Source organism: Erythrolamprus reginae, chromosome 1, assembly GCF_031021105.1.
Source record: "Erythrolamprus reginae isolate rEryReg1 chromosome 1, rEryReg1.hap1, whole genome shotgun sequence".
In the NCBI taxonomy this organism is placed as follows: Eukaryota; Metazoa; Chordata; class Lepidosauria; order Squamata; family Dipsadidae; genus Erythrolamprus; species Erythrolamprus reginae.
Window position 1 is genome coordinate 184,117,913 of NC_091950.1, and position 23,846 is coordinate 184,141,758.

Here is a 23,846-nt window from a genome sequence, read left to right on the forward strand (position 1 = left end):
AAATGGTATAGGGCAGGGATGGTGAACCTTTTTTGGTGGTTTGTGTGCTAAAAAGGAGGGTCTTCCCTCCTTCCCTGCATGTGCACTCCCCCACGCTAACCCCGCATAACGCATACACACAGGGCTTTCTGAAGCCTGGTAGCTGGAAAAAAGTGCCCAACGGACAAACCGGATGTTTAGAAAAATGCACTTCCTGTTTTCTGTTGTGCTGTTTTTTGCACTCCAGAGGGTTCTGGAAAGCTTCCTGAACTCTCTGGAATGCAAAAAAAGAGCAAATGGGAGAATCGGGACAGGCAGAAGCTTGTGGGTAAAGAGCAACCAGAATCGACGGAATCTACTCTCGCAACAGCCGAAGAGCAGGAGTTGGGGGAAAGAAAGCTTCTGCTTTTGGTTGTATGGAAGGAAAGCAGCAGAAGCCTTCCTTTCTTTTCCCCAAACTCTGGCTCTTTGGCTTCCAAACCCAACCAGGGCAGCAGAAATATACATTCCGCTGTTCTTCCTGATACAATGAAAAAACCAGTAATTGATTATCATCAATTTGCAGATTATTAAAACAATGTTTGGCTGCTACAGCCAACTCAGGAATATCCATGCAGACTACTGAAAATAAATGGTTTAGAAATTGATCAAAATTACTAAACTTTAGCATCATTTATCTCCATTGCATGATTTACAGTAATGAAAATTTGTGAACCCATGAGAACCAATTGTAATTCTGCAACACTATGATCAAAGCATCAATAAATACAGTTGCTTAAACAAACACTATCCCCAAACAGTTCACTATATAATATCTTCAGTGTTGTGTCCAGCCCGCTCAGCCCCTGCTCCACTCCACTTTGCCCCACCCAACCTGTCACCCTCAAACTGTGTCCCATCACGAGACACTTGTCCTACCTGACACTTGTAGCTCTGTTGAGTTCTTTGTTGTTGTGTCCAGGAGAGCCAATTCTAAAAGAAAACATCTCATGAGTTCAAGAAGTTTGATTGATCTAGTTTTTTGTTTTCCCTTTGACTCTCCCATGTCCCAACGTCATTCGCAGCTCTCTCCTCGCCCTCCGTCCCTCGCAGCATTCACTCGGGATCTTTCCATCCACCCCTCCAGCCTCTCCATCACAGGAGCCTGAACACCTCCGGCCCAGTATTGGTTGCTCACCGGAGAGATGGAGCTGAGGAGCGTGGCGAGCTGCATGCAGCCATGACTCCCCAGCTTCCCGCTGCTCCTCAGAAGGGCTGAGCAGAGAAATTGCTGGCTGAAGGGAGCCACCTGCTTGCTCAGCACCAGCCATCCATGCCTACTGAGAGTAACAAGCCCAACTGCCTCCTCCACCACCAGGTGAGCACTGACAGGTCTCTCAGGGAATAGGATGCAGCAGCAGATGGGGAACCTGGGCATGTAGTGAGTGCGGGTCACAGATTCTTGCCGCCATCTCTTGCAAGGTCCCCTTCATGTGGCTGAGAGCCCCGAAGTGTGTATGGGGTGGGGGGTTTACGACACCACCACTTTGGGGGCTTTTATTGGGCCTGAGATTTCCTCAAACAACATTTTATCAGGGCATGTCATATTGGCACAATTCTAGTGGAAAACGGTTTTCCCATCAGTTTTCCCCTTAATTAAAGGTCACATAGCCCAATCAGCATACAGTCCAGATAATGACTCCAGTCTCCACCTCCCAACCACCTGCACAAATGATCTTGGTTCCCAGGGGAAAGAATGTTGTTTTGGTTATCCAAGGATCGGTCAGAAAGTAATGCACCACATTTTTTTCCTTCAACAATTATTTATTGAACACAATGAAACTTACACACAAGAAAGAATTATGTTTCTTCCTCCCTATTTTTCCATGTAACCCCCATCCTGTACTATGGCCTCCCTCCAGCAAGACACAAGGATGTGTATGCCCTGTCGGTACCACTCCTTGTTTTGGTCACAAAGCCATTTCTGCACTATGCGAATCACCTCTAATGGCCCCACCCTCTGTACCCAGCGACTAACCATATTTCTGTAAACTGCAAATTCTCCATAAACTGTACACAAATATTTGTGAATATTCCTAACAGTTTCTTTCTCCGCAGTGAGAAATTAGATGATGACATGCTGTTTGTAACATACATCACTTACAGGTGCCATTTCGAAACACTGCTGCAGCTAGGCTATCTATCTGAAGAAATGCAAAATTCACACTCCTGACAATTCAAATAATGTATATCTAAAGTTTTACATTTGTACCATTACTGTAGGCTGAGGAAAAAAAGTGGTGCATTACTTTCTGGGCAACCCTCGTGGCACCCCAGCTATCTCTACATCACCTCCTATCCCTCATCTCCAGTCTGTGTCAGCACTGAAGCATTGAAGAAAAGACACCTCTCCCCCAGTAGTATAGAAAGATGGCCATTGTCTTGCTTACTTCAGGATTGATATTATAACTATGGCTTAAAACATAGGTATAAAATATTATGATATTCTAAACATAGACAGAATATGGGAAATAGACTGGAAGGAGAGAAAAATTAACAGAGAAATATCTGATATTTAAAAATATTTCTGGTAAAATTGTCAATGTAGGCCAATCATAAGGAAAATCAATATATAGATATTTATAGATAGGATAAGGAACGTTCATAACTTTTTATATACTGCAGCTAATTCCATTAAAAGCTAACTAAGCTAACAGAACTTACTGAAGCTTGCATAATACTTCCTAATGGACTAGAGCTAACTAGAGCTGCTTGCTTTATTTGAGCTACAGAAAATTATCATCCAAGAAATCTTTTCTGCGGTTATATAACCACCACTTCTGTTGGAAAAATAGTCCAATTTGTGGCTGAGCCTTCAATGTTAGGAATGTGACTGTGGTCACTTTGTTCCTCCTTCCCAAATATCCTGATATCCTCTCTGGTTATTAGAAAGCCATGGTGCCACAGTGATTAGAATGCAGTATTGCAGGCTAATTCCGTCAACTGCCAGCAGTTCAATTCTCTCCAGCTCAAAGTCGATCCAGGCTTCTATCCTTCCGAGGTTGGTAAAATGAGCAGCCAAATTGTTGGGGAGAGTATGCCTACTGTGTAAACTGCTTAGAGAGGGCTGTAGCTGTAAAGCACTATGAAGCAGTGCTATTGTTATTGCTATTTTCTCACAGAGATACATACCCCTTGTGGGGTGCCTCAGGGGTCGGTCCTCTCCCCCCTGCTATTTAATATCTACATGAAACCACTGGGTGAGATCAACCAAGGGCATGGGGTGAAGTATCATCAGTACGCGGATGATACCCAGCTTTACATCTCCACCCCGTGTCCAGTCAATGAAGCACTGGAAGTGATGTGCCAGTATCTGGAGGCTGTTGGGGCCTGGATGGGTGTCAACAGACTCCCAACGACAACTCCATCTGTCCGTCCATTATCCTGGGGGGGGGGAATCCACAACTTGGGCGTCCTCCTCGATCCACAGCTCACATTAGAGAAACATCTTTCAGCTGTGGCGAGGGGGGCATTTGCCCAGGTTCACCTGGTGCACCAGTTGCGGCCCTATCTGGACTGGGAGTCACTGCTCACAGTCACTCATGCCCTCATCACCTCGAGGTTCGACTATTGTAACGCTCTCTACATGGGGCTACCTTTGAAAAGTGTTCGGAAACTTCAGATCGTGCAGATCGTGCAGAATGCAGCTGCGAGAGCAATCATGGGCTTCCCCAGGTATGCCCATGTCACACCAACACTCCGCAGTCTGCATTGGTTGCCGATCAATTTCCAGTCACAATTCAAAGTGTTGGTTATGGCACCGGACCAGAATATCTCCGAGACCACCTTCTGCCGCACGAATCCCAGCAGCCGGTTAGGTCCCAGAGTTGGTTTCTTCGGGTCCCGTCGACTAAACAATGTTGTCTGGCGGGACCCAGGGGAAGAGCCTTCTCTGTGGCGGCTCCAACCCACTGGAATCAACTCCCCCCCAGAGATTAGGACTGCCTTTCGTAAACTCCTTAAAACCCACCTGTCATCAGGCTTGGGGGAACTGAGACATCCCCCCCTTGCCTATGTAATTTTGTGCATGATATGACTGTGTGTATGTATTTTATCTATTGGGTTTTGGGGTTTTTTTTAGACTTTATAATGTAAAACTCTTATTTTAGATTTTAATTATTAGATTTGTTCCCATGTATTATTTTTATCACTGTTGTGAGCCACCCCACACAAATCTAATTAATAATAATAATAATAATAATAATAATAATAATAATAATAATTGGAGTTGGATAAATTTGGGCAAGGATCATATTAGAAGAAGAGCAGGTGATCCAGGTTACATTGGCTTGTACTTTGGTTACTCATTCTTCTGTTTTGATAATTAGAGGCCTAGTCAGCCAGACATGCTCATTTTATTATTTTTATTTTTAATATATCTGATTATGCAATGTCCAGGGTCTAACATTAAACAGCTGTTCCATGGGCAGATACAGGCATGCCCTCACTGTATTTTATTTCCCATTTCTTTTTAATTATTATTTAAACATTTATTACTTTGAGTGTTATGACGCCCACATAAACTGTAAGTAGAAACTAGCAATTCATATGACTAAAATACTATTAGAATCAATACCTAGAACTTAAAAGTTTTCTAAGAGCCTTGCTGGAGACAAAAATTTACATGTCTTTTTTTTTTAAAGCTTACTGTTCACCCACCTCAAAAGTCCACAATAATCTTTTAACAATTTATAAATACTTACAATTTAATATTCCCAAATTTCTTTTGATGTTTTGTTCTCACTTAAGAAACTATGACATTCTTGCCTATCTTCCTAACTGTTGTATCCAATGAACCTGCCTTTGTGCACAGGTATTATATGAGTAATCCATATGATTGCACAGATCATTTGGGCACTGAAAGATGCTAAAAACTATGATGATCTTACTTAGATGCTATGATTTCTGTTAGGATCAAGCCAGCTTCTCATGCAGCTGTAAAAGATCATTTCATATTATTTGTCATATTAATTCTGTCCATTCCAGAATTAATTTCCCTCATTTTTTAAGATAGACAAAGAAACTGACTGTACAATACTGGATATCTATTTGCAGTAGAGCCAGATATAGGAGCACAGGTAGTCCTCAACTTATGACCACAATGGAATCCAAAGATTCTGTTGTTAAGTGAGATATTTGTTAAGTGAGTTTCACCCTATTTTACTATCTTTCTTGCCAGTTGTTAAGTGAATCACGGCAGTGATTAAGTCACACGTTGTCCAGGGGGAAAGCATTTTGAAATTCCCTGATATTTCTCTGACATTTCCCTGTAACTTGCGATCTAGTTAAGGCGTGGTCATAGATGATGTGACCAAATGGCTAAGCCGTGGAGAAATATTGGTAGCTGAAGAAGCAAGTTGTTGCTATAGTTATGCTCATTTTTGCTTGACTCTGCCAGGCGGTGAAATCCAGGTTTTTTTACATGATTTCCCCCTGACTTTTAAACATTTTAATAGTTTGTTTTTCCCCTAATTTATTCCATTTTTTTCACAAATTCTCTGATAATTCCCTGATATTTCCTGAACCACTGATTTCCCTGATAATCCCGATTTCCCTGTTTTCAGGTTTGCTGGACACCCTGAGTTAGCAGAATTATTAAGTGAATGAATCTGGCTTCCCCATTGATTGCTCATCAGGAGGTCACAGAAGCTGATCACATGACCCCAGGCATCTGAATTTTGATCAAATCATCATGGGGATGTTGCAATGGTGGTAAGTCTGAGAAAAGGTCATAAGTCAATTTTCAGTTGCAACTTTGAACGGTCACTAAATCAACTGTTCAATTCAATTCAATTTATTAGATTTGTATGCCACCCTTCTCCGAAAACCCGGGGTGGCTGTTGTAAGTTGAGAGCTGTTTATACCTTGGTCAAAAGAGTGACAGAGATAACAAGAAACTAGAAGGAGAAACATCTATTTTTTCTTCTTGCTGGACCACTTTCCTTTAAAAAAAAAAATCTAAACTTAAATTTCCCATTTCTGTGACCAGGTTCACATGGACCATGATTGGAAGGGTTCATGTGCATCAATAGATGGGACTGGGTGTCTTTATGGGGAATACAGTGGTACCTCGAGATACGAGTTTAATTCGTTCCGGACCTGGGCTCTTAAGTCGAGCAGCTCTTATCTCGAACGACTTTTCCCCATAGGAATTAATGTAAATAATTTTAATTGGTTCCAGCCCTCAAAAAACTCACAAAGTTAGTCTAAATTATGCAGAAAGACATGTTTTTAATGAAGAAATGTACATGTACATATAAATGAATAATGAAGTTTCTTTCACTTAACTTGTAAACTTTCTTAAACTTTTAAATTTACATATGTTCAACTTCTCTGCCACCCAATCCTGTAGGACAGAGGTCCCCAACCCTTTTTGCACCAGGGACCGGCTTTAAGCGATCAAGAGAGGAATGGGTGAATGAATGGACGGAGGGTGGGAAGGAAGGAAGGAAAGAGGGAAGGGACAGGAACAGAGGAAGGAAGCAAGGAAACTTATGAAAGGGGAGAGTAAGAGAGGAATGAGTGAAGGGAGGGAGGGAGGGAAGAAGGTGGGAAGGAGAAAGAAAAGAAGAAATAGAGGAAGGGAAGGTAAAAGAGAGAAAGAAAAAGAGCAAGAAAGCAAGCAAGCAAGCAAGCAAGCAAGCAAGAGAGAAAGAAAAAGAGCAAGAAAGAAAGAAAGAAAGAAAGAAAGAAAGAAAGAAAGGGGGAAGGGACAGGAACAGAGGAAGGAAGCAAGGAAACTTATGAAAGGGGAGAGTAAGAGAGGAATGAGTGAAGGGAGGGAGGGAAGAAGGTGGAAAGGAGAAAGAAAAGAAGAAATAGAGGAAGGGAAGGTAAAAGAGAGAAAGAAAAAGAGCAAGAAAGAAAGAAAGAAAGAAAGAAAGAAAGGGGGAAGGGACAGGAACAGAGGAAGGAAGCAAGGAAACTTATGAAAGGGGAGAGTAAGAGAGGAATGAGTGAAGGGAGGGAGGGAGGGAAGAAGGTGGGAAGGAGAAAGAAAAGAAGAAATAGAAGGGAAGGTAAAAGAGAGAAAGAAAAAGAGCAAGAAAGAAAGCTGCAAGCACCCCCCCGAGCCCCCCAGGCCGGCTGCAACCTTTTAAAACACGCGCGCCGCTTCGCAGCTGTCTCCTGAAGCCGAACGCGGAAGTTAGCGTTTGGCTTCAGGAGACAGCTCCTTGGCGCTTGTATCTCGAATTTGGGCTTGTAAGTAGAACAAAAATATCTCTCCCCTCCCAGCTCTTATCTCGAGTTGCTCTTAAGTAGAGCAGCTCTTATGTCGGGGTTCCACTGTACTGTGAATGGATTTTCTTACACAAGCCTGCATCTAAACTCAACAAGGCAAGGAGGTCAGAGAGGAAGGAAAAGTTACAGGCTGCAAAAACCACTTAAGTGTTACCAACTTGGATTATGGGAAAATTGAAGCATACACAGTTTGGCAGAAAGAATCTGTGAGCAACATACAGAGGTGGTTCAGACAACTTCCATTTTATGTAACTGCAGTATTTTGCTCTTCCATTGTAGGCAGAAGAAGCAGTAACATTATTTATTTGTTTGTTTGTTTGTTTGTTTGTTTATTTATAATTATAGACCGCCCTGAGTTCATGAGAAGGGCGGCCTATCAATCTAATAAAATTAATTAATTAAATAAATTTAATAACCCAGCAATCCCGCGATGCTGGTACCATTTGGCCACGTGTACAAAGCTTCTATCGCAAGGAAAAGTTGACTGAGCACATGCTTCTAATTTCATTTCATGCTTACCACACTACAAGGGGAAAAGTCCTACCTGACTCATCACTGTAAAGGTTCATCTGTCCAAAGTTTGCATTCACATCACAGGCATTTGTTTCTTGAAAACTGACATCAGATTCTGTCAGGTTAAATATATAAGCACAAGAGTAAATGTCATGATGCACTGTTATTTCTGCTTCTCTTTAACATACTTTGCCATTTGATGTAACCCCTTTCCTTAATCTTAATCTCATTAAATAAGAAGGTGTTTCTGGTAGTATAAGAGATGCAGAAGCTGCTTTGAAATGTATAAAGCACATCTGAAAACCTATGAATATTCAAAAGCTTTTCCCCCCTGTTTATATTTTCTGTGAGTTTCACTAGTTCAGACTCCTTGGAGACAAATATGATAAACCATATTCAGGCATATGGATCTCTCATGAGGAATCAAATATGAGGAAACAAAGTCTAAAGCAGGTATATTTATATATGCCCATATCTATATCCATACCATTGTCATTAGCCAGGGTAGATAAAAATGATGAGGTGTTTTTTTTTTTAAAATCGATTTATTTTTATTTTTATCAAATTAATTTTAATAAAATGCTTTTGGAGTAAAAAAAACCCCTAAAGATAGTTTTCTATTTAAGATACATGAATATGTTAGTTTATTTAGCATGAAATGGAGCTTAATTATGTAGCATGAAACTGCAATGTTTACATTTTTGGTAAACTCATTCAATGAATCCAAGCTCTGCGAGCTAAATAGAAAATCTTCTTTTTGTTTGCAAATAATATTAAATATTCTTACTATCAGCAAGAATGATTCCTTACTTTTAAAGAGCACCTGTCACTTCAAATCCATCATGGCAGTACCTGTTCGTGGGCATCCACTTAGCTGCTGCCTGCCACGTCACTCACTTTGTGTCACTGCTGCATCACTAGCTGTCCCATTAAAGTGAATGGGATGGTTGGTGAGTCAACACCAGGTCAAATGATGTGCTGATCCGGGACAGAGATGACAGCTGCTCTTTAAATATTATGATTTCAATCAAGTTGATTGAAATCATGCCTTTTTACTAGTGATTTAAATCAATTTGATTTAAATCAAATCCACTCTGGCACTAGTAATAGCACTTAGACCAGTGGTTCTCAACCTGGGGGTCGGGACCCCTTTTGGGGTCGAACGACCATTTGACAGGGGTCACCTAAGACCATGGGAAAATACAAACTTTCCCTTCTGTTAAGAACGAAAGCTTCTATTCTGGTGCCTTGGAACATATTTTTACAATCCCACCAATCAGACGTTTTCAGAGGGGGTGTCCCTCTGACCTTCCTGCCAATCACCTTAAAGCTCTGTTGGGAGAATTGGCGCTAGACTTATGGTTGGGGGTCACCAGAACATACAGGAACTGTATTAAAGGGTCGCAGCAGTAGAAAGCTTGAGAACCACTAACGTAGACTTATATACTGCTTCATAGTGTTTTACAGGAGTCTTTGAGCAGTTTAGAGTCAGCATATTGCCCCTAACACCCGGGGACCTCATTTTACTGATCTGGGAAGGATGTAAGACTGAGTTAATCTTAAACCAGTCAGAATTGAACTCCTGGCTGTGGGTAGAGTCAGCCTGCAACACTGCATTCTAACCACTGGTCACATATCCAACTCTCTCTGTCTCTGTCTGTCCCCCCCCCCTCCAAACCAGGTCTATATTTCAGAATTTTTTTTGCCCTTGCCTTCTCTTTTCTAGAGCTAACAGAGAAAGTCTGGTACAAGATCACCAACCTGGTTTTGTGACCTAAGGACTATCACTTTGTGAGGACTATCACTCACACTCTCTGATTTTTAGCTGGGTGCCTTAATCCAGTGTTTCCCAACCTTGGCAACTTGAAGATATCTGGACTTCAACTCCCAGAATTCTGGGAGTTGAAGTCCAAATATCTTCAAGTTGCCAAGGTTGGGAAACACTGCCTTAATCAATACACTAAACTAGCTATTTCTGATTTATATTAGGTAATGCATAATTAGGCAGTGTAAAGAAACTCTTTTGCTTGAGACCATAGCATTAAATTTGCTTTATCTAACCCACATTTAACACAAGATCCCACATGGGATTTCTTGTGGCCTAAAACTAGATTATGCAGGAGAAGAAGCAGATCTTCCTAACAAGGATGGATAGAGTGCCACCTACTGATTCCCTAGGTATTTGAATCAATATGAATACTGTTCAAATGGAGAGAATTCTTGCTATTCTACCCCGATTAATCAAAAGTATAAAACTGAGGTTTTAAAAAGTCTGGTTTGCAAAGTTCAATTTCAACAAATGGGCCTTATAAGGATGTATTTCCTTTATCCCTTCCAACACAAGAAGGTATAAGGGGGAAATTAAAAATAAAAAAGGATCCACTTAAAACAATGTCAATATCAGCAAAACACTGGGCTGGAAAGAATCATTCAATTTCTTACTTATAAAATTAAATACTTATATAATCACTTTCTTATTTTAGAAATAAGTACTGAATGCACAGTTGGAGATGAGAACAACGTATTTAAATTAAGAACAGAGCGTCTTCTCTTTCTTATTTAAACAAGCTCCGAATCCATTTATATACATTTCTTGGACAGACAGATGTAATTGAATCACAACAGCAACAGGAATGAGTCATGACTGTCTTTCCAATGGGGGGTGAGGAGGAAAGCAAAGTTATGTCTTCTCTTTCATCAAATGGAGATGCACGGAGGTGCTGTGGGCAGAGAAAGTTCACACCAATTAATTCTAGCAGGGTGAAAATTGCACAGTCATTAGGGAATGCACTTTATTTGCAACTGTTGAAGGATTGATGAGGGGAAAAGGGGAGACAAGGTTTTGGGGAAAAGAGAAAAAAATTAAAAGTTCCTACATGTAATCAAATTATCACAGATAATCCCTATTCGGTGAAAGACCTTGGTATACTAATAACAAAAGATTGAAGTGCCAAAGCCCACTGCAACAACATAGCCAAGAAGGCTTCAAGAGTTGTAAACCTAATTGTACGTAGCTTCTGCTCTGGCAATCTCACACTACTTACCAGAGCTTACAAAACTTTTGCCAGACCCATCCTCGAATACAGCTCATCTGTTTGGAACCCATATCACATCTCAGACCTTAACACCCTTGAGAATGTCCAAAGATACTTCACCAGAAGAGCCCTTCACTCCTCCATTCAAAATAGAATACCCTATGAGACTAGACTTTCAATCCTGGGCCTAGAAAGTTTAGAACTAAGACGCCTTAAACAAGATCTCAATATTGCCCACAAGATCATACGCTGCAACGTCCTGCCTGTCGGCGACTACTTCAGCTTCAACCACAACAACACAAGAGCACACAACAGATTTAAACTTAATATTAACCGCTCCAAACTTGACTGTAAAAAATATGACTTCAGTAACCGAGTTGTCGAAGCGTGGAACTCATTACCGGACTCCATAGTGTCATCCCCAAACCCCCAACACTTTACCCTTAGATTATCTACGGTTGACCTATCCAGATTCCTAAGGTCAGTAAGGGGCGAGTACAAGTGCACTAGAGTGCCTTCCGTCCCCTGTCCTATTGCTCTCCTATATCTCCTATACCTTTCCTCTATTCCTATATCTCTTCTTCTATTCTTTCATTGATATATTCTATTCCTATACCTTCTTTTCTATTATTTCTTAGATATATTTTACTATGAGTATCTCCTCTATAACCTTCATCATGTATTTTACTATGTGTATATTGATATATACCCACTAAAACCCTCATTGTGTATTGGACAAAATAAATAAATAAATAAATAAATAAACTCTGTATCCTCCTTCTCCCCAAAACAATCTTTGTCCTTTTGGTGATTGTGGCATCGGACCAGAATATCTCCGGGACCGCCTTCTGCCGCACGAATCCCAGCCACCGATTAGGTTTTGGAAGGCAGGCACATAAAAAAAGTTTCAGTGCAAAAGGACACTTTTGTTCTACACTTGGACAGGAGAGGAGAAATATGAAGCTATCCTTAGTGCTTTCATGGTGAACATCATTTCTTCTTGAAACGTTTAGGACCCAATGTCTTTAATTTGAGGGAGATTTGGCATTGATTTAGTTAAACTGATTATATTAGAGGGGAGCGAACTTTTCAGACAGAAAGGACCATGAAGTGATTTGACACAATATTGCTCATGCCACCTTCCCAAAATGTTATATTGGAAAAAAATGGGGTGTTTTTTGTCTTCTTTAATTAAAAGTTATTGGAGAACTGTGAGTGCCATCTAGTGCATCATATATGTAATGGCATCTACCACTTACAATATTACTGATCAGTTATACAAATTATATGTAAAAATACTGGTAGATGACAAATCACCTGATGTTGCAGAGAGGTCTTCAAATGATTTTTCTGATATATTCTTCTCATCCTCCATAGCTTCTTGTAATTCAGTTCTTGGCTGCAGATTCTCCACAACTTCAGAACTGTCTGCTTCATACCTTTGGTCTGATGAATCAGAGGCTCCATTTACAACTTGTTCTGTTCAACCAAAATAAAATAACCCATAATTGTTCTGGTTTCTGGTAGAACTTTAGCTATTACAAATAACTCTTACTAAATGCAGTATTTCATAAACAAAGAAACTCCATCTTTATTTCTCTTCCCTTCCGTACTCAAAATACAGTTCATACTAACACATTCCTCTTCCTCCCGTTATCTTTCTTAATTGCATTCCTCATACAGTCCTCCCAGCCTTCTCCATTTAACAAGATTTATGTACTCACAGCATGATTCAAAAAGAGCAGAAATGACTGTAAAATAACACAGCATGCATTTGCTTGCTTGGAGCTGAACGAAATACCTTTCATTTTAGCCCTACAACATTGAAACTCCACCCTTCTTCCCCACTGGCTCCCTGACGTACCAAATACATCACTCCAGTATTTAACCCATTCCTCCCCTTAATATCTTCTTCCAAACACCTGTTCCTTACATTTTTGGACCCTTCTGAATTTAGGATTGACTCAGCGAATGTCTGATTCTTCCTCGCTAGATTCTGGACTCATAGCCACATCCTGTGGCTGGCCTCCCACCTGTTCTACTACCTGTAACCCCGGCCCCACCACTAATTCATAAACACTATCTGTATCAGAGTCCTCAATTTCTTCATCATCCTCCAACTGGCCAGGAGTATGTACAACAATAATGGAAGCTTATTCATTTAAATAACTGTTCAATTATTTGACCTATATCAGTGATGGTGAACTTTTTTTCCCTTGGGTGCTGAAAGCAGATGCACTTGAGCTATCGCACATGTGCGAGTGCCCGCACCCATAATCCGATGCTTAGGGAGGGCAAAAACAGCTTCTCCCAGCCCCTGGCGACCTTCTGGAGGCTGAAAACAGCCTGCTCCCCAACTTCGGGTGGGCCCAGTTGGCTCGTGTTTCATCCTCCCCAGGCTCCAAAGGCTAACTTGGAGCCGGGGGAGGGTAAAAACCTCCTCCCCCATCTCTCCGGAGGCTCTCTGGAAGCCAAAAACACCCTCCCAGAGCCTCTGTGAGAGCCAAAAATCAGCTGACCAGCACACACATGCACATTGGAGCTGAGCTAGGGCAACGGCTCGCATGCCAGCAGATATGGCTCTTTGTGCCCCCTGTGGTACCCGTGCCATAAGTTCGCCATCACTGACCTATATGAAATTGATGGACTCTAGTTTCTAATATACAATTTTGGATGTACTCAGAACTAAACTGAAAGAAACCTTGGGAGTTTTATGATCAGAACTTCCCATCTATCGCTGACTGTTCTTATTTGTATATGCACCCAAATAACAGGAAGGGAAGAAGGGGCGTGGCACCCTCTGCAGGAAACCCAGAAGTGCATATTATAATAAATAATTGCATATAATTAAGTAGGTTATAAAGTTTTAATATACGATTGGTGGTGGAATATTATAAAAAAAATAAAATTATTATTTTACCTTTAATTGTATTAATATGATTAGTTATTTATAATTAATTATGATATAAGGTTTTTATATAAGACTGGTAAAGGTGATACATATTATAGAAATTGAAAACTAAATTCTGAGGAGGAATTTATTATTGAAAAGTTATAAAATTTGAATAATTATTAATTGCAAAGGTTTTTGTATAAGATTGTGTAATCCACAAATTTGATTTCATGTTGAAGAGATTTTTGATCATTAATGGGTTATAGTATTTTGGGAAGTTGGTAATGCTGCCAGACAATGGATGGATGTATCGTGACAAGATTAGAATATGTTCATATATTGAGGATGAACTAAAATAAGAAAAAATGAGTAATAAGGGGGACTTGCAATTAGAAAGTTGGAAATGACAGATTAAGAATAAAATGAGTAAAGATATAAATTGAGGAAAGGGAAGTTAATAATATAAACAGGATAGACTTGAAGGCTAAATAAGAAAAGAGGTACAAGAGACAATTAATATGTATTGAAAATAAATTATAGCAATTAATTTGGAAGAAAACTGAAAATTAAAGGTGGTAGACCCAGGTGACAAAAATAGGTGGTAAGAAGGTAGCATTAGAATAACAGTAAATATATCTAGAAGAATATTATATACAAGACTCAAATATGCCAAGACCTACATATCTATACCGCTGAAAATCTACGAAAACATATAGATACATACATATATTATGGATAAAGGAAAAGATACAAGTTTAAGAGTAGCACTGATGCTGGAATGAAATTAAGGATTTGAAAACAGGTATAAAGGAACCTTAACTTAAGTGTTATAAAGCATAGTAGCAACAATCAACTTTTGAAAGTAGAGAATTTCAGAAGGTTTGACACTTTAAAGCAGGCCTGTCAAACTGTTAGCCCGTGGGTCGGATGAGTCAAACGCAGGCCATGCCCACCCCGGCTTCACAAAGGCAAAAAATGTCACAATACGTCATGATATGTCATGTGACGTGATTGAGTTTGACACCCGTGCTTTAAAGTGTAGCCTTAAAGAGGAGGAGAAAAACAGAAATTAGACCATGGACCATGACAACTCAGAGAAATGAAGTCCTACGGAAATAAGTTTGGAGCCAGTAAGGAATAGGTGTACAAGTTGTCTATTTAAAAACAACTTTCATTGTTTTTAGTGTATCTTATTCCAAAGTAAATGTAGAAACAAAGGAAGTACCGTATTTTTTGGACTATAAGATGCACCTAGATTTACAGGAGGAAAACAAGCCGGGGAGGGCAAAATCCCAACATGCGGAGAACATGCCCCAAAACAGGCCCGTATTCGGTCTATAACAGTGATTTTCAACCTTTTTTGAGCCACGGCACATTTTTTACATTTACAAAATCCTGGGGCACACCACCAACCAAAATGACACTCTAAGACAGTACATATTATAATATTATCTCCCCCTTGTGTGTGTGAGTGTGTGTGTGTGTGTGTATACACTCTTGAACCATTTCCAAAAACAGGTGAGGGCTGGGGGGGTTTCCTCTCTTATTTTTTGGGTGCTTTTTATCATATGCTTTAAATCAAGAGTCACTTCTCTCTCTCTTTTGTTTCTCTCTTTCCTTTCATTCTCTGCCTCAATCATTTTCTCATTTATCTTTTTTCTCCCCTTTTTTCTCTCATTTCTCTCTCTCGCTCCCTTCCTCTCCTCTCTCTTTCTTTCTCACTCACTCTTTTTCTCTCTTGCTTTCTTTCTCTCTCTCTCTTGCTTTCTTTCTCTCTTTCTCTCTTCCTCTGTGTCTCGTTCTCTTTCGCTCTCTCGCTTTCTTTCTCTCTTTCTCTCTCCCTCTGTGTCTCGTTCTCTTTCTCTCTCTCTCTCTTGCTTTCTTTCTCTCTTTCTCTCTCTCTTGCTTTTTCTCTCTCCCCCTCTCTTTCTCTCTCTTTCTCTCTCTCCCTCTGTGTCTCGTTCTCTTTCTATCTCTCTCTCTCTTGCTTCCTTTCTCTCTTGCTTTCTTTCTCTTTCTCTCTTTCCTTCTCTCTCTCTTTCTTTCTCTCTCTTGCTCTCTCTCCCTCTGTGTTGCATTCTCTTTCTCTCTCTCTCTTGCTTTCTCTCTCTCACTCTCTTTCTCTTGCTTTCTCTCTCTTGCTTTCTTTCTCTTTCTCTCTCCCCTCTTGCGGCGCACCTGACCATGTTCCACGGCACAGTGTGCCACGGCACACTGGTTGAAAAACACTGCTCTATAAGACGCCCTGAAATTTTCACCCACTTTTTTTGGGTGGGAATTGCACTTTATACTCTGAAAAATATGGTAAATAATAATCTCCCAACACAATATTATCAGTCTCTACAGAAGTATGCGTAGCTTTCAACTTAAAACCATAATTGGGATTTGGATTCCTATTGCTAAGCAAGGCCATCATTAAGCAAGCCATGCCAAACTTTACCACTTCTGCCACAATCATTAAGTGAATCAAATGGTTGTTAAAATGAACCCAGTGGTCATTAAGCCAATCCAGCTTCCTCCATTAATTGTACCTGTTGGAAGCTGACTGGTAAGATCAAATGATTATTTAACACCAGGATGCTGCAACCATCATAAAATACATGATGGTTGCCAAGTGTCCAAACATTTATCATATGATCCTGGGGACATGCCTATGACAGTCTAATTGCAAGCACTACAGGTCACTGTTTTCAAGGCTAACATAATTCAAATGGTCACTAAAATGGTTGTAAATTGAGGACTGTAAGCATGGGTCAGAAGGGATTCAGTTCATTGATTCAAGACTGCCCAATTCCTTTTCTGTTGAAAATTTAAGCCGATTATACAGTATTTGAAACATACAGTTATGCTAGTAAGTTTACCTAACCTTTGCAAAATGATTCCTTTTCTTGCTATAGTGATGAGCATTCTATTCTGTGATGAGTACTTAGCTAACTCTGAATCACAGCAGAAATTTAAAAAGGTTTATTTATTTATTCAACTTCTATGCCGCCCAATCCCGAAGGATTCAGGGCGCCTTACAACAATAATAAAAATACAATATAAGTTTGGTCTGATAACTCTTGTTTACTTACAAAATGGTCATCCCCATCTTACAAATTTTACAAGGAGTCTGTAAACTCACAGGCCCAATTGCACTTTTGTCTTCTCACCAAAATCCTGAATTCTTCCTTTTAAATAGTGGCCCTGTGAAGCAAAGCCCCCAAACAAGACATGTAGTGTTGGGCGAACCGAACTCGCACAATTCGGGTCCATGTGGATTTTGCAGTGTTCGGCATGCCGAACATGAACCCAAATTTTTTAAAAACTTCGGGCAAAGTTCGGGGTCGTGTTCGGCATTCGGTTGCGTGGGCTGGCCAGGAAGTGACGTCCCCTCTGCCTGCCACTGCCCCCCTCCCCTTTGACGTCGGAAGGAACATGGGCGCGTGCGGTGTGTGTGTAAAGCGTTTCTCCGGTGGCAAGTTTCTTGGTGCGTTAAAGCCGCCACCGAGGTGGTCCCCGCCGAGAAACTTGCTGCCGTCTTACTTTCCCAACGGAGAAACGCTCCCCACACACACCACGCACGCCCATCCTCCTCATCCTCATCACCCACAAACCCCACCGTTGGTGACCGCGACGGCTTTCCCTCCCCCCCTTTATTATTACTATTTTTTCCTTTACCTGCAGGAGTCCATGTTTTTGAGAAGTGGGGGGGAGGGAAGTGGGTGTGGAAGACCCGCTCACTCACTTGCTCTCCTGCTGGCTGCAAAGACAGGAAGGTATGGTGAGGCGGCTGCGAGCTGCTTTGGCAGAAGACGGGAGGGCGGGGCCAGAAGGGTTCGGCGGGTTCGGGTTCCACGAACTGGCCTGAACCAGCCGTCAAGTTCACACAAACCCGCTGAACCCGAATTTCGTTGGGTTCGCCCAACACTAATGACAAGCAGCGAAAGCAACAACATCAGCACACAAATGTTTATCAAAATGTGAACATGCACCGAAACTCATGAAATTATACTATTACCATTTGGGTGACCACTTATGTAAGCAGCCATGTTTGCATGGCCCGCTTCATTCAGGGCTTCTAGAAAGGGTGACAGCCATTCTTTCTTCTGTATTATCCTAAAAAGCATTTCTCTCACTGCCGGTTTATTCCCTTGTTTATCCTTTTCGGCTATTACCTGTTTAGGAAAAACAAAGAGGCAAAAGAAAAATTGTTGGTAAGATGTTTCACCGTGCAGATCAGTGTCTGTCCTTATCAAATACAGGTAGTCTGTGATTTATAACTACAACTGGGAGCAGAACGTCTGTCATTAAGGGAGGGGCGACATGGAGTCGTAGCCGATTTTATGACTATTTTGCCACATTGCCAACTGAATCCTTTGTTTGTTAAGTGAATCACAGGATCGTTACCGAATCCTGCTTCCCCATTAACTTTTCTTGTTGGAAGCCGGCTGGGAAGGTTGTAAATGCAAGTTACGTGACCCTGGGACGCTACAACCACTGACAAGGACCCATATTCAGATCACAGGACTGTGTGTTTGTTGCAATAGTTGTTGTTAGTTGTTAATAGTTGTTAAGTTGTTAAGTCACTTTGAACTGCTACTAAATGAGCGGTAGAGGTAATCAACAGTATTAAGTATCTGGGGAGTGCAGATAATAACAATCTGACTTGGTCTCCATACATTAACTTGAGTGAACTGTGCAAACCAGCATCTGCAATTCCTGCTCAGATAAGTGTTGTCTGGGTTCCCCCAGACGTCAACACCAACTAAAAAGAGTAGCCAGACATGCTGGTAAAAAGCAAAGTCATTTTATATCTTTGAAAACAAACACAGATAACAAAAACTGTTCTTACAAACTGGAATGCTATGAAGCTTCACAGAAGAGTCACGACGGCCAGACAATACAACAGGCTTCTTGCTGGCACACACACCACTGTAGATAATAAAACCCACGCCTCCCCCAAGTTTTCAGCCTTCGAGGCCACAAGCCAGAATCAGAGACGCCAAGGATCGAAGCAAGGTCACAGGACTCCCAAAAGATAACTCTCCACAATACAGGAAGGCTGGGCCTGCCTTTTCAACCTTTCTGAGGAGAACCACACCCAAACCCAGCTGTTGCCTATTAGGGATGGAAATACCTGGCTAATTGTCCCCTTCGTTGTGCTGCCCTTCTCTGCCTCATATCTATGATGGTGTGTGTGTTCTCATCTAATGACTCCAGGCTACTCGCTGGGGAGAGCTCCCCCCCCAGGGGTCTCAGGCTGTTCTCCCTCCTCCTCGTCCTGACATTCCTCTTCCCAGTCTGCCTGGTCCTCCTCCTCCTCCTGTTCCTCGTCCTCCCCCTCTGAGCATGGAGCCGGCAGAGTTCCAGCCATTCCCTGAGGAGCCTCAGACTGAATCACAACAGATAAGAAGAGCACGTCTTTCTCCTTCTGTCCTGGCCACTTTTTAAGAGCCACAACCGAGAGCATTTTAACAAACTGCGTCACTGTTTGGTTTGGTGGCTGCAGTGCCTGAAAGAGAGTCCATTCAGAAAGTGGTAACAACAGCTGAGATGATTATAGGAAGCTCGCTCCTTATCAATCAGGATATTGCTTATAAGCTCTATGTGTTTAAAGTGCAAAGCATTGTTAGAGACCCCACACACCCACTTCATGGTCTGTTTCTGTTACTCATCTCTGGGAGGTTTCAAAGTACAGTGGTACCTCTACTTAAGAACTTAATTCGTTCCGTGACCAGGTTCTTAAGTAGAAATGTTTGTAAGTAGAAGCAATTCTTCCCCGAAGCAAATAATGCTTGCAAACCCATTAGGAAAGAAATAAAAGCTTGGAATTTGGGTGGGAGGAGGAGGAAGAAGAGGAGGACAGTCGCTGCCGAAGGAAGAAGGTGAGGTGAGGGGAATCAAAAAAATCCAAAACATTAAGGCTTAAAAAAGAAAAGAGGGACTCTGAGGCGGCGAGGAGGAGCATGCGCCCCCCATACACCCGGCATGAGGCTGCTTCGCATACACTGCACCAGAGAGAGAAACCCAGGCAAGCGAGAGGGGGGAAACCTCCTGCTCCTTTGACCAAAAGGCTGCTGCTGCTGCTGCTACCTGCTTCCTCTTCCTTCCCATGCTGAAGGGCTCCCCCTCTCCTTTCGCTCGCTCGCTTTGTAGCCGGTGACTCTTCAGTTTGGCTGAAGCTGAGTTGATCCAGCCAGGGCGAAGCGCCCCCTTTTGCCTTTCCGTGCCCAGACGCCCTGGGAGGCAACCTCGTGTCGGGTGTATGGGAGGCAGCACGAGGGATTCACCACAGCAAAGTGGTTTATTCCCTCTCCAAGTGCCCAGAGAAAGGAAAACGCTCCATTCGCCCTGGACTGCCAAAGCCTCCTTAAGCGCCACCGAAAGGCTCCTCTGGCAGCCCAGAAAAGCCCGAGATGGTCGGGATTAAAGGGGGAATGGCAGGAAACTGGTCACGCCTTCGTGCCGCTCTTAAATTTCATGGGAAAATTTTCCAAGCTTGGTTCTTAATTAGAAAATGATTCTTAAGAAGAGGCAAAAAAAAAAAAAAAATCTTGAACCCCTGGTTCTTATCTAGAAAAGTTCTTAAGTAGAGGCATTCTTGAGGTACCACTGTATTTATACAAGGGGGTGCTGATGAGTCTTTGGCTTTGTGATCTTTTTTTGTTTCTACGGTAATGAATGCTAGGTCACATGAAAGGTTATAAATGCCAGGATTTGTCACAAAGTTGCTTTTCATGGTCACTATCAGCTGTGAATAGTTGCTAAGCCAGGCCATTGATAAATAAGGGCTCTCCTTTATATGCTGCTCCCTGTTTTCAGAGTCATACTTAAAACAATTGCTAGCTCTCTTCTGAGCAGCGTTTGTCAAGTCAAGCTCTGCTAGGTGAACTAAAAGAAAGAAACAGTCTGAGAATATTCAAGGCAGACTCCTCGCCAGAGCGGCAGCCTGATTTTGAAATACTTCATTCTTTTTTATTTCTCTTGTTGTTGCTGCAAGGAACTGCTGAGCTAGGACTCTCTGGCTCCAAAATCCCAAAAACACATAGTGATTTTTTTCTAAGGAGTTTCTTTTATGGTTACATATCTATAGACAGAAATCTTGCCCAACTAAAGCAAACTACTTGCATCATTAAAGATATATTCTGACACTTTCTAAGAAGCAGCAGTCTAGACCAGTTCTCTTCTGCGGGCTGGCAAGTGGGAGGAAGGAGCCAGGGGAAGAGATGGGACAGATGCCTCCTGCAGCACTCTGCAGGCCAAAAACAAGCTGTATGAAGGCCTTGTGAAACACCACTGGTTTTGGCCACATAGTGCTGCTGGAGGCCAGGGAGGTCATAAATACTCCCCTTGGCCTGTTTTGACTGGTAGACGTACCACAAGCCGATCCTTTGATATTTCCAGGCTGGTCCCATGGGACAGATTTAACTACCCTGTGTTCTAGATCCTTTCCTTCCAAATCGAACTATCTAAATTTTGTTGTCTCTCTTTTTCTTTTCTCTTATTTCTCTTCCGGTTTGATGCCACACTGAAGCAAGGCAGCCTCCCACATTTCTTGGGGTTGTTCCTTGCATTTCAGTGGATTCTTAGTAGATGAGGAAGCGATCTTTGCCTGGAGGGACGATGATTTGAAGGGGAACTCCTGTTTCACCTTTGGTGGAAAGGCGATCCCTGAAGGACAAGAGAAAATTTTTGTTGTCTCTGATTCCTCTTTTCTCTTATTTCATCCATCCCACTTCCTGGGAATCCAGACTACATTTCACCAAGAGAACTGTACTCAAATATAATATGCAGTAATAGTGCAGCAATAAAGCTCCAATGTACACATTTAATGAAGACATTTAATGAAGACATCAACAGCCCCTTAGGGAACAGCAGCACCATTTTGTTAATATGCTATAACTCACCCTTTGAATTGTCTGAAAAGAACACTCCTGCCCTTGTACTTTTAAAATTAGGATAAGTTTGTAACCTGACAAGCAAAGTCAAGACGCCAGATTTGCCTTACAACCATGTTACTAACTTAACGATTGCAGTGATTCACTTAACTATGCAAGATATGCAGGGATAATCTTCAATTTACAACCACAAATGAGCCCATAATTTCTGTTGCTAAGGGAAAAAGCAAAGTGAGCTTTGCCCAATTTCACAACCTTTTGTTGTTAGAAATGTCCTGTTTGGGTCCTAGTGGGGCAAAAGAAAGCATGGAGGCTGTTTGGAAAGATAGTTTTAATGGTGGACAGCAGGACCACATGGTCTGAGGTCCTGGGGAAAAGGGGGATCACATGCCTTGAAGATGTTGAAGAAGAGAAGGGCTGAGATGCGGAGAGTGCCTAAGTTTTATACCAGCGGTCCCCAAACTACGGCATGCGGGCCGCATGCGGCCCGTTGAGGCCATTTATCCATCCATGACATCCTGTGCTCCTGGCCACTTTCCCCTCTAGCCTGTGTGGTTGCATGGCCGCACAGGCAAAAAACAAATTCTGTGCACGTTTTTCAAACCCCGCGTGGTAGAGCTGGCACCGTTTCTCCCACCTGACAGCTGATTTGCTGTCGGCCGGGAGAAACCCCCGTGGGCTCTGAGCCCCACCCAGCTTCTCCGGCTGTGTCCAGGGGCCCTACCCACTCCTGCCGATATTCTCCCCGCCGCCAGGAAGAAACAGAAAGCACCCCCCCCCTAGGAAACAAGAGGCAGCGGTTGGATGGCCTCACTATCTGCGCACAGAAGCGGCGCCCTGGGGAAAAAGCGGCAGGTAGACTTGTGCCTACACCGGAACTGTCGTCTCTCTCTCTCTCCACCTTTCCTGTATGTTGATTTGCGGGGAGTCTCATTTTTTCAGCAGAGAGAGAGACAGAGATGCACCCCCTCAAGTTAATTTATCCTGCCTGCTTAGACTTTTTAATATTGGAATTGTTCGTTGAAACAATAAGTGATCACATTACATGGGTCTCAGCTATGTGTTAAATTGAAAAAGCTTTCTCACAGGATATTTTGTGGGGATAAAAAATCCCACCCTCATAAAAAACCACCTTCTTATTTGGAGTCCTCTTATTTTTCAAGAATTCTGTCATATTTTTTAGACATTGGCTTTGTTAAACATTAAGCATACTTTAAATACAGATTGATAATTTGGACGTTCGCGGTGGAGCCTCTCCCACCCCCCATGGCACATGGAGGGGCACAGAAGTTTTTGTGTGAGAGAGAGGAGAGTGAGAGAAAGAAAGAAAGAAAGAAAGAAAGAAAAGAGAAAGAGAAGTGGAGAGGAATGAAGGAGGGAAGGAAGGAAGGAAAGAAGGAAGGAAGGAGAAATGGAGAGAACAAGGAAGGAAGGAAGGAAGGAAGGAAGGAAGGAAGGAAGGAAAGAAGGAAGGATGAAATGAATGGAGGGACAGAGGAAGGAAGGACTGGTTTTTTTGGGGGGTGTATTGTTTTTTCTCTTAACATACATTCAAACAACAGTGTACCATCTAATTTTCCATGAATAAAATGCGGCATTTTGTTAGTAACTAATATCAATCATCAAAAAAGTTGCAAACTTTTTTTTCTAATTTTGTCATCCAGTTACATTCATTTTCTTCTAATTAAATTCCCTCCTTAATGTTCCTTCAAAAAATACAACACTAATTATATTTCTAACTTATTAATCATTATGCCAAAGTGCTTCCTTCTTTCTTTATACATTTTTTCTATAAGCCAAGAAAACCTTGTATAGCCAATCAGTTGTTAACAAAAGAAAATTAAAAGCAAAACATAAACATATATGAATTTCAGACTTCTTCCTCCCCTCTAAATAGTATGTTCCCATTTTGTTTTTTACTTTAAAATAAGGTATGTGCAGTGTGCATAGGGATTTGTTCATAGTTTTTTTTTATAGTCCGGCCCTCCAACGGTCCCAGGGACAGTGAACTGGCCCCCTGTGTAAAAAGTTTGGGGACCCCTGTTTTATATCCTCTGTTGGGACCCACCTTAAAGAGTTTCCTGTTCCTGTGCAAGAAATGTATCCCATTGGCTGCCAGACTCCCAGGGGGCAGGGGTCTTAGCTAACTTTGTAGGCTTTTGTCTGTGTCCCAGGCTAGTTTGAGTGCTGGCTGATGTAATCTTCCCAGGTGCCATGTGGTGAGATGGGCAGAGGGCTCTATAACTGTCTGGTTTGGTGCTGCAA

The 23,846-nt window shown here is 41.9% G+C and overlaps 1 protein-coding gene across 2 annotated transcripts in view; it reads right to left on the reverse strand.

Moving 5' to 3' along the window:
• IFIH1 (interferon induced with helicase C domain 1) overlaps positions 1-23,846 on the reverse strand; it is a 55,100-nt gene that overhangs the window by 26,749 nt on the left and 4,505 nt on the right. For both annotated transcript variants that reach the window (XM_070731645.1, XM_070731644.1), the window contains exons 2-5: positions 17,702-17,858; positions 12,126-12,287; positions 7,805-7,888; positions 898-951 (exon numbers count right to left, since the gene is read on the reverse strand). In XM_070731645.1, coding sequence (XP_070587746.1) covers positions 898-951; positions 7,805-7,888; positions 12,126-12,287; positions 17,702-17,858 — 457 coding nt within the window. The remainder of the gene's footprint in view (positions 1-897; positions 952-7,804; positions 7,889-12,125; positions 12,288-17,701; positions 17,859-23,846) is intronic.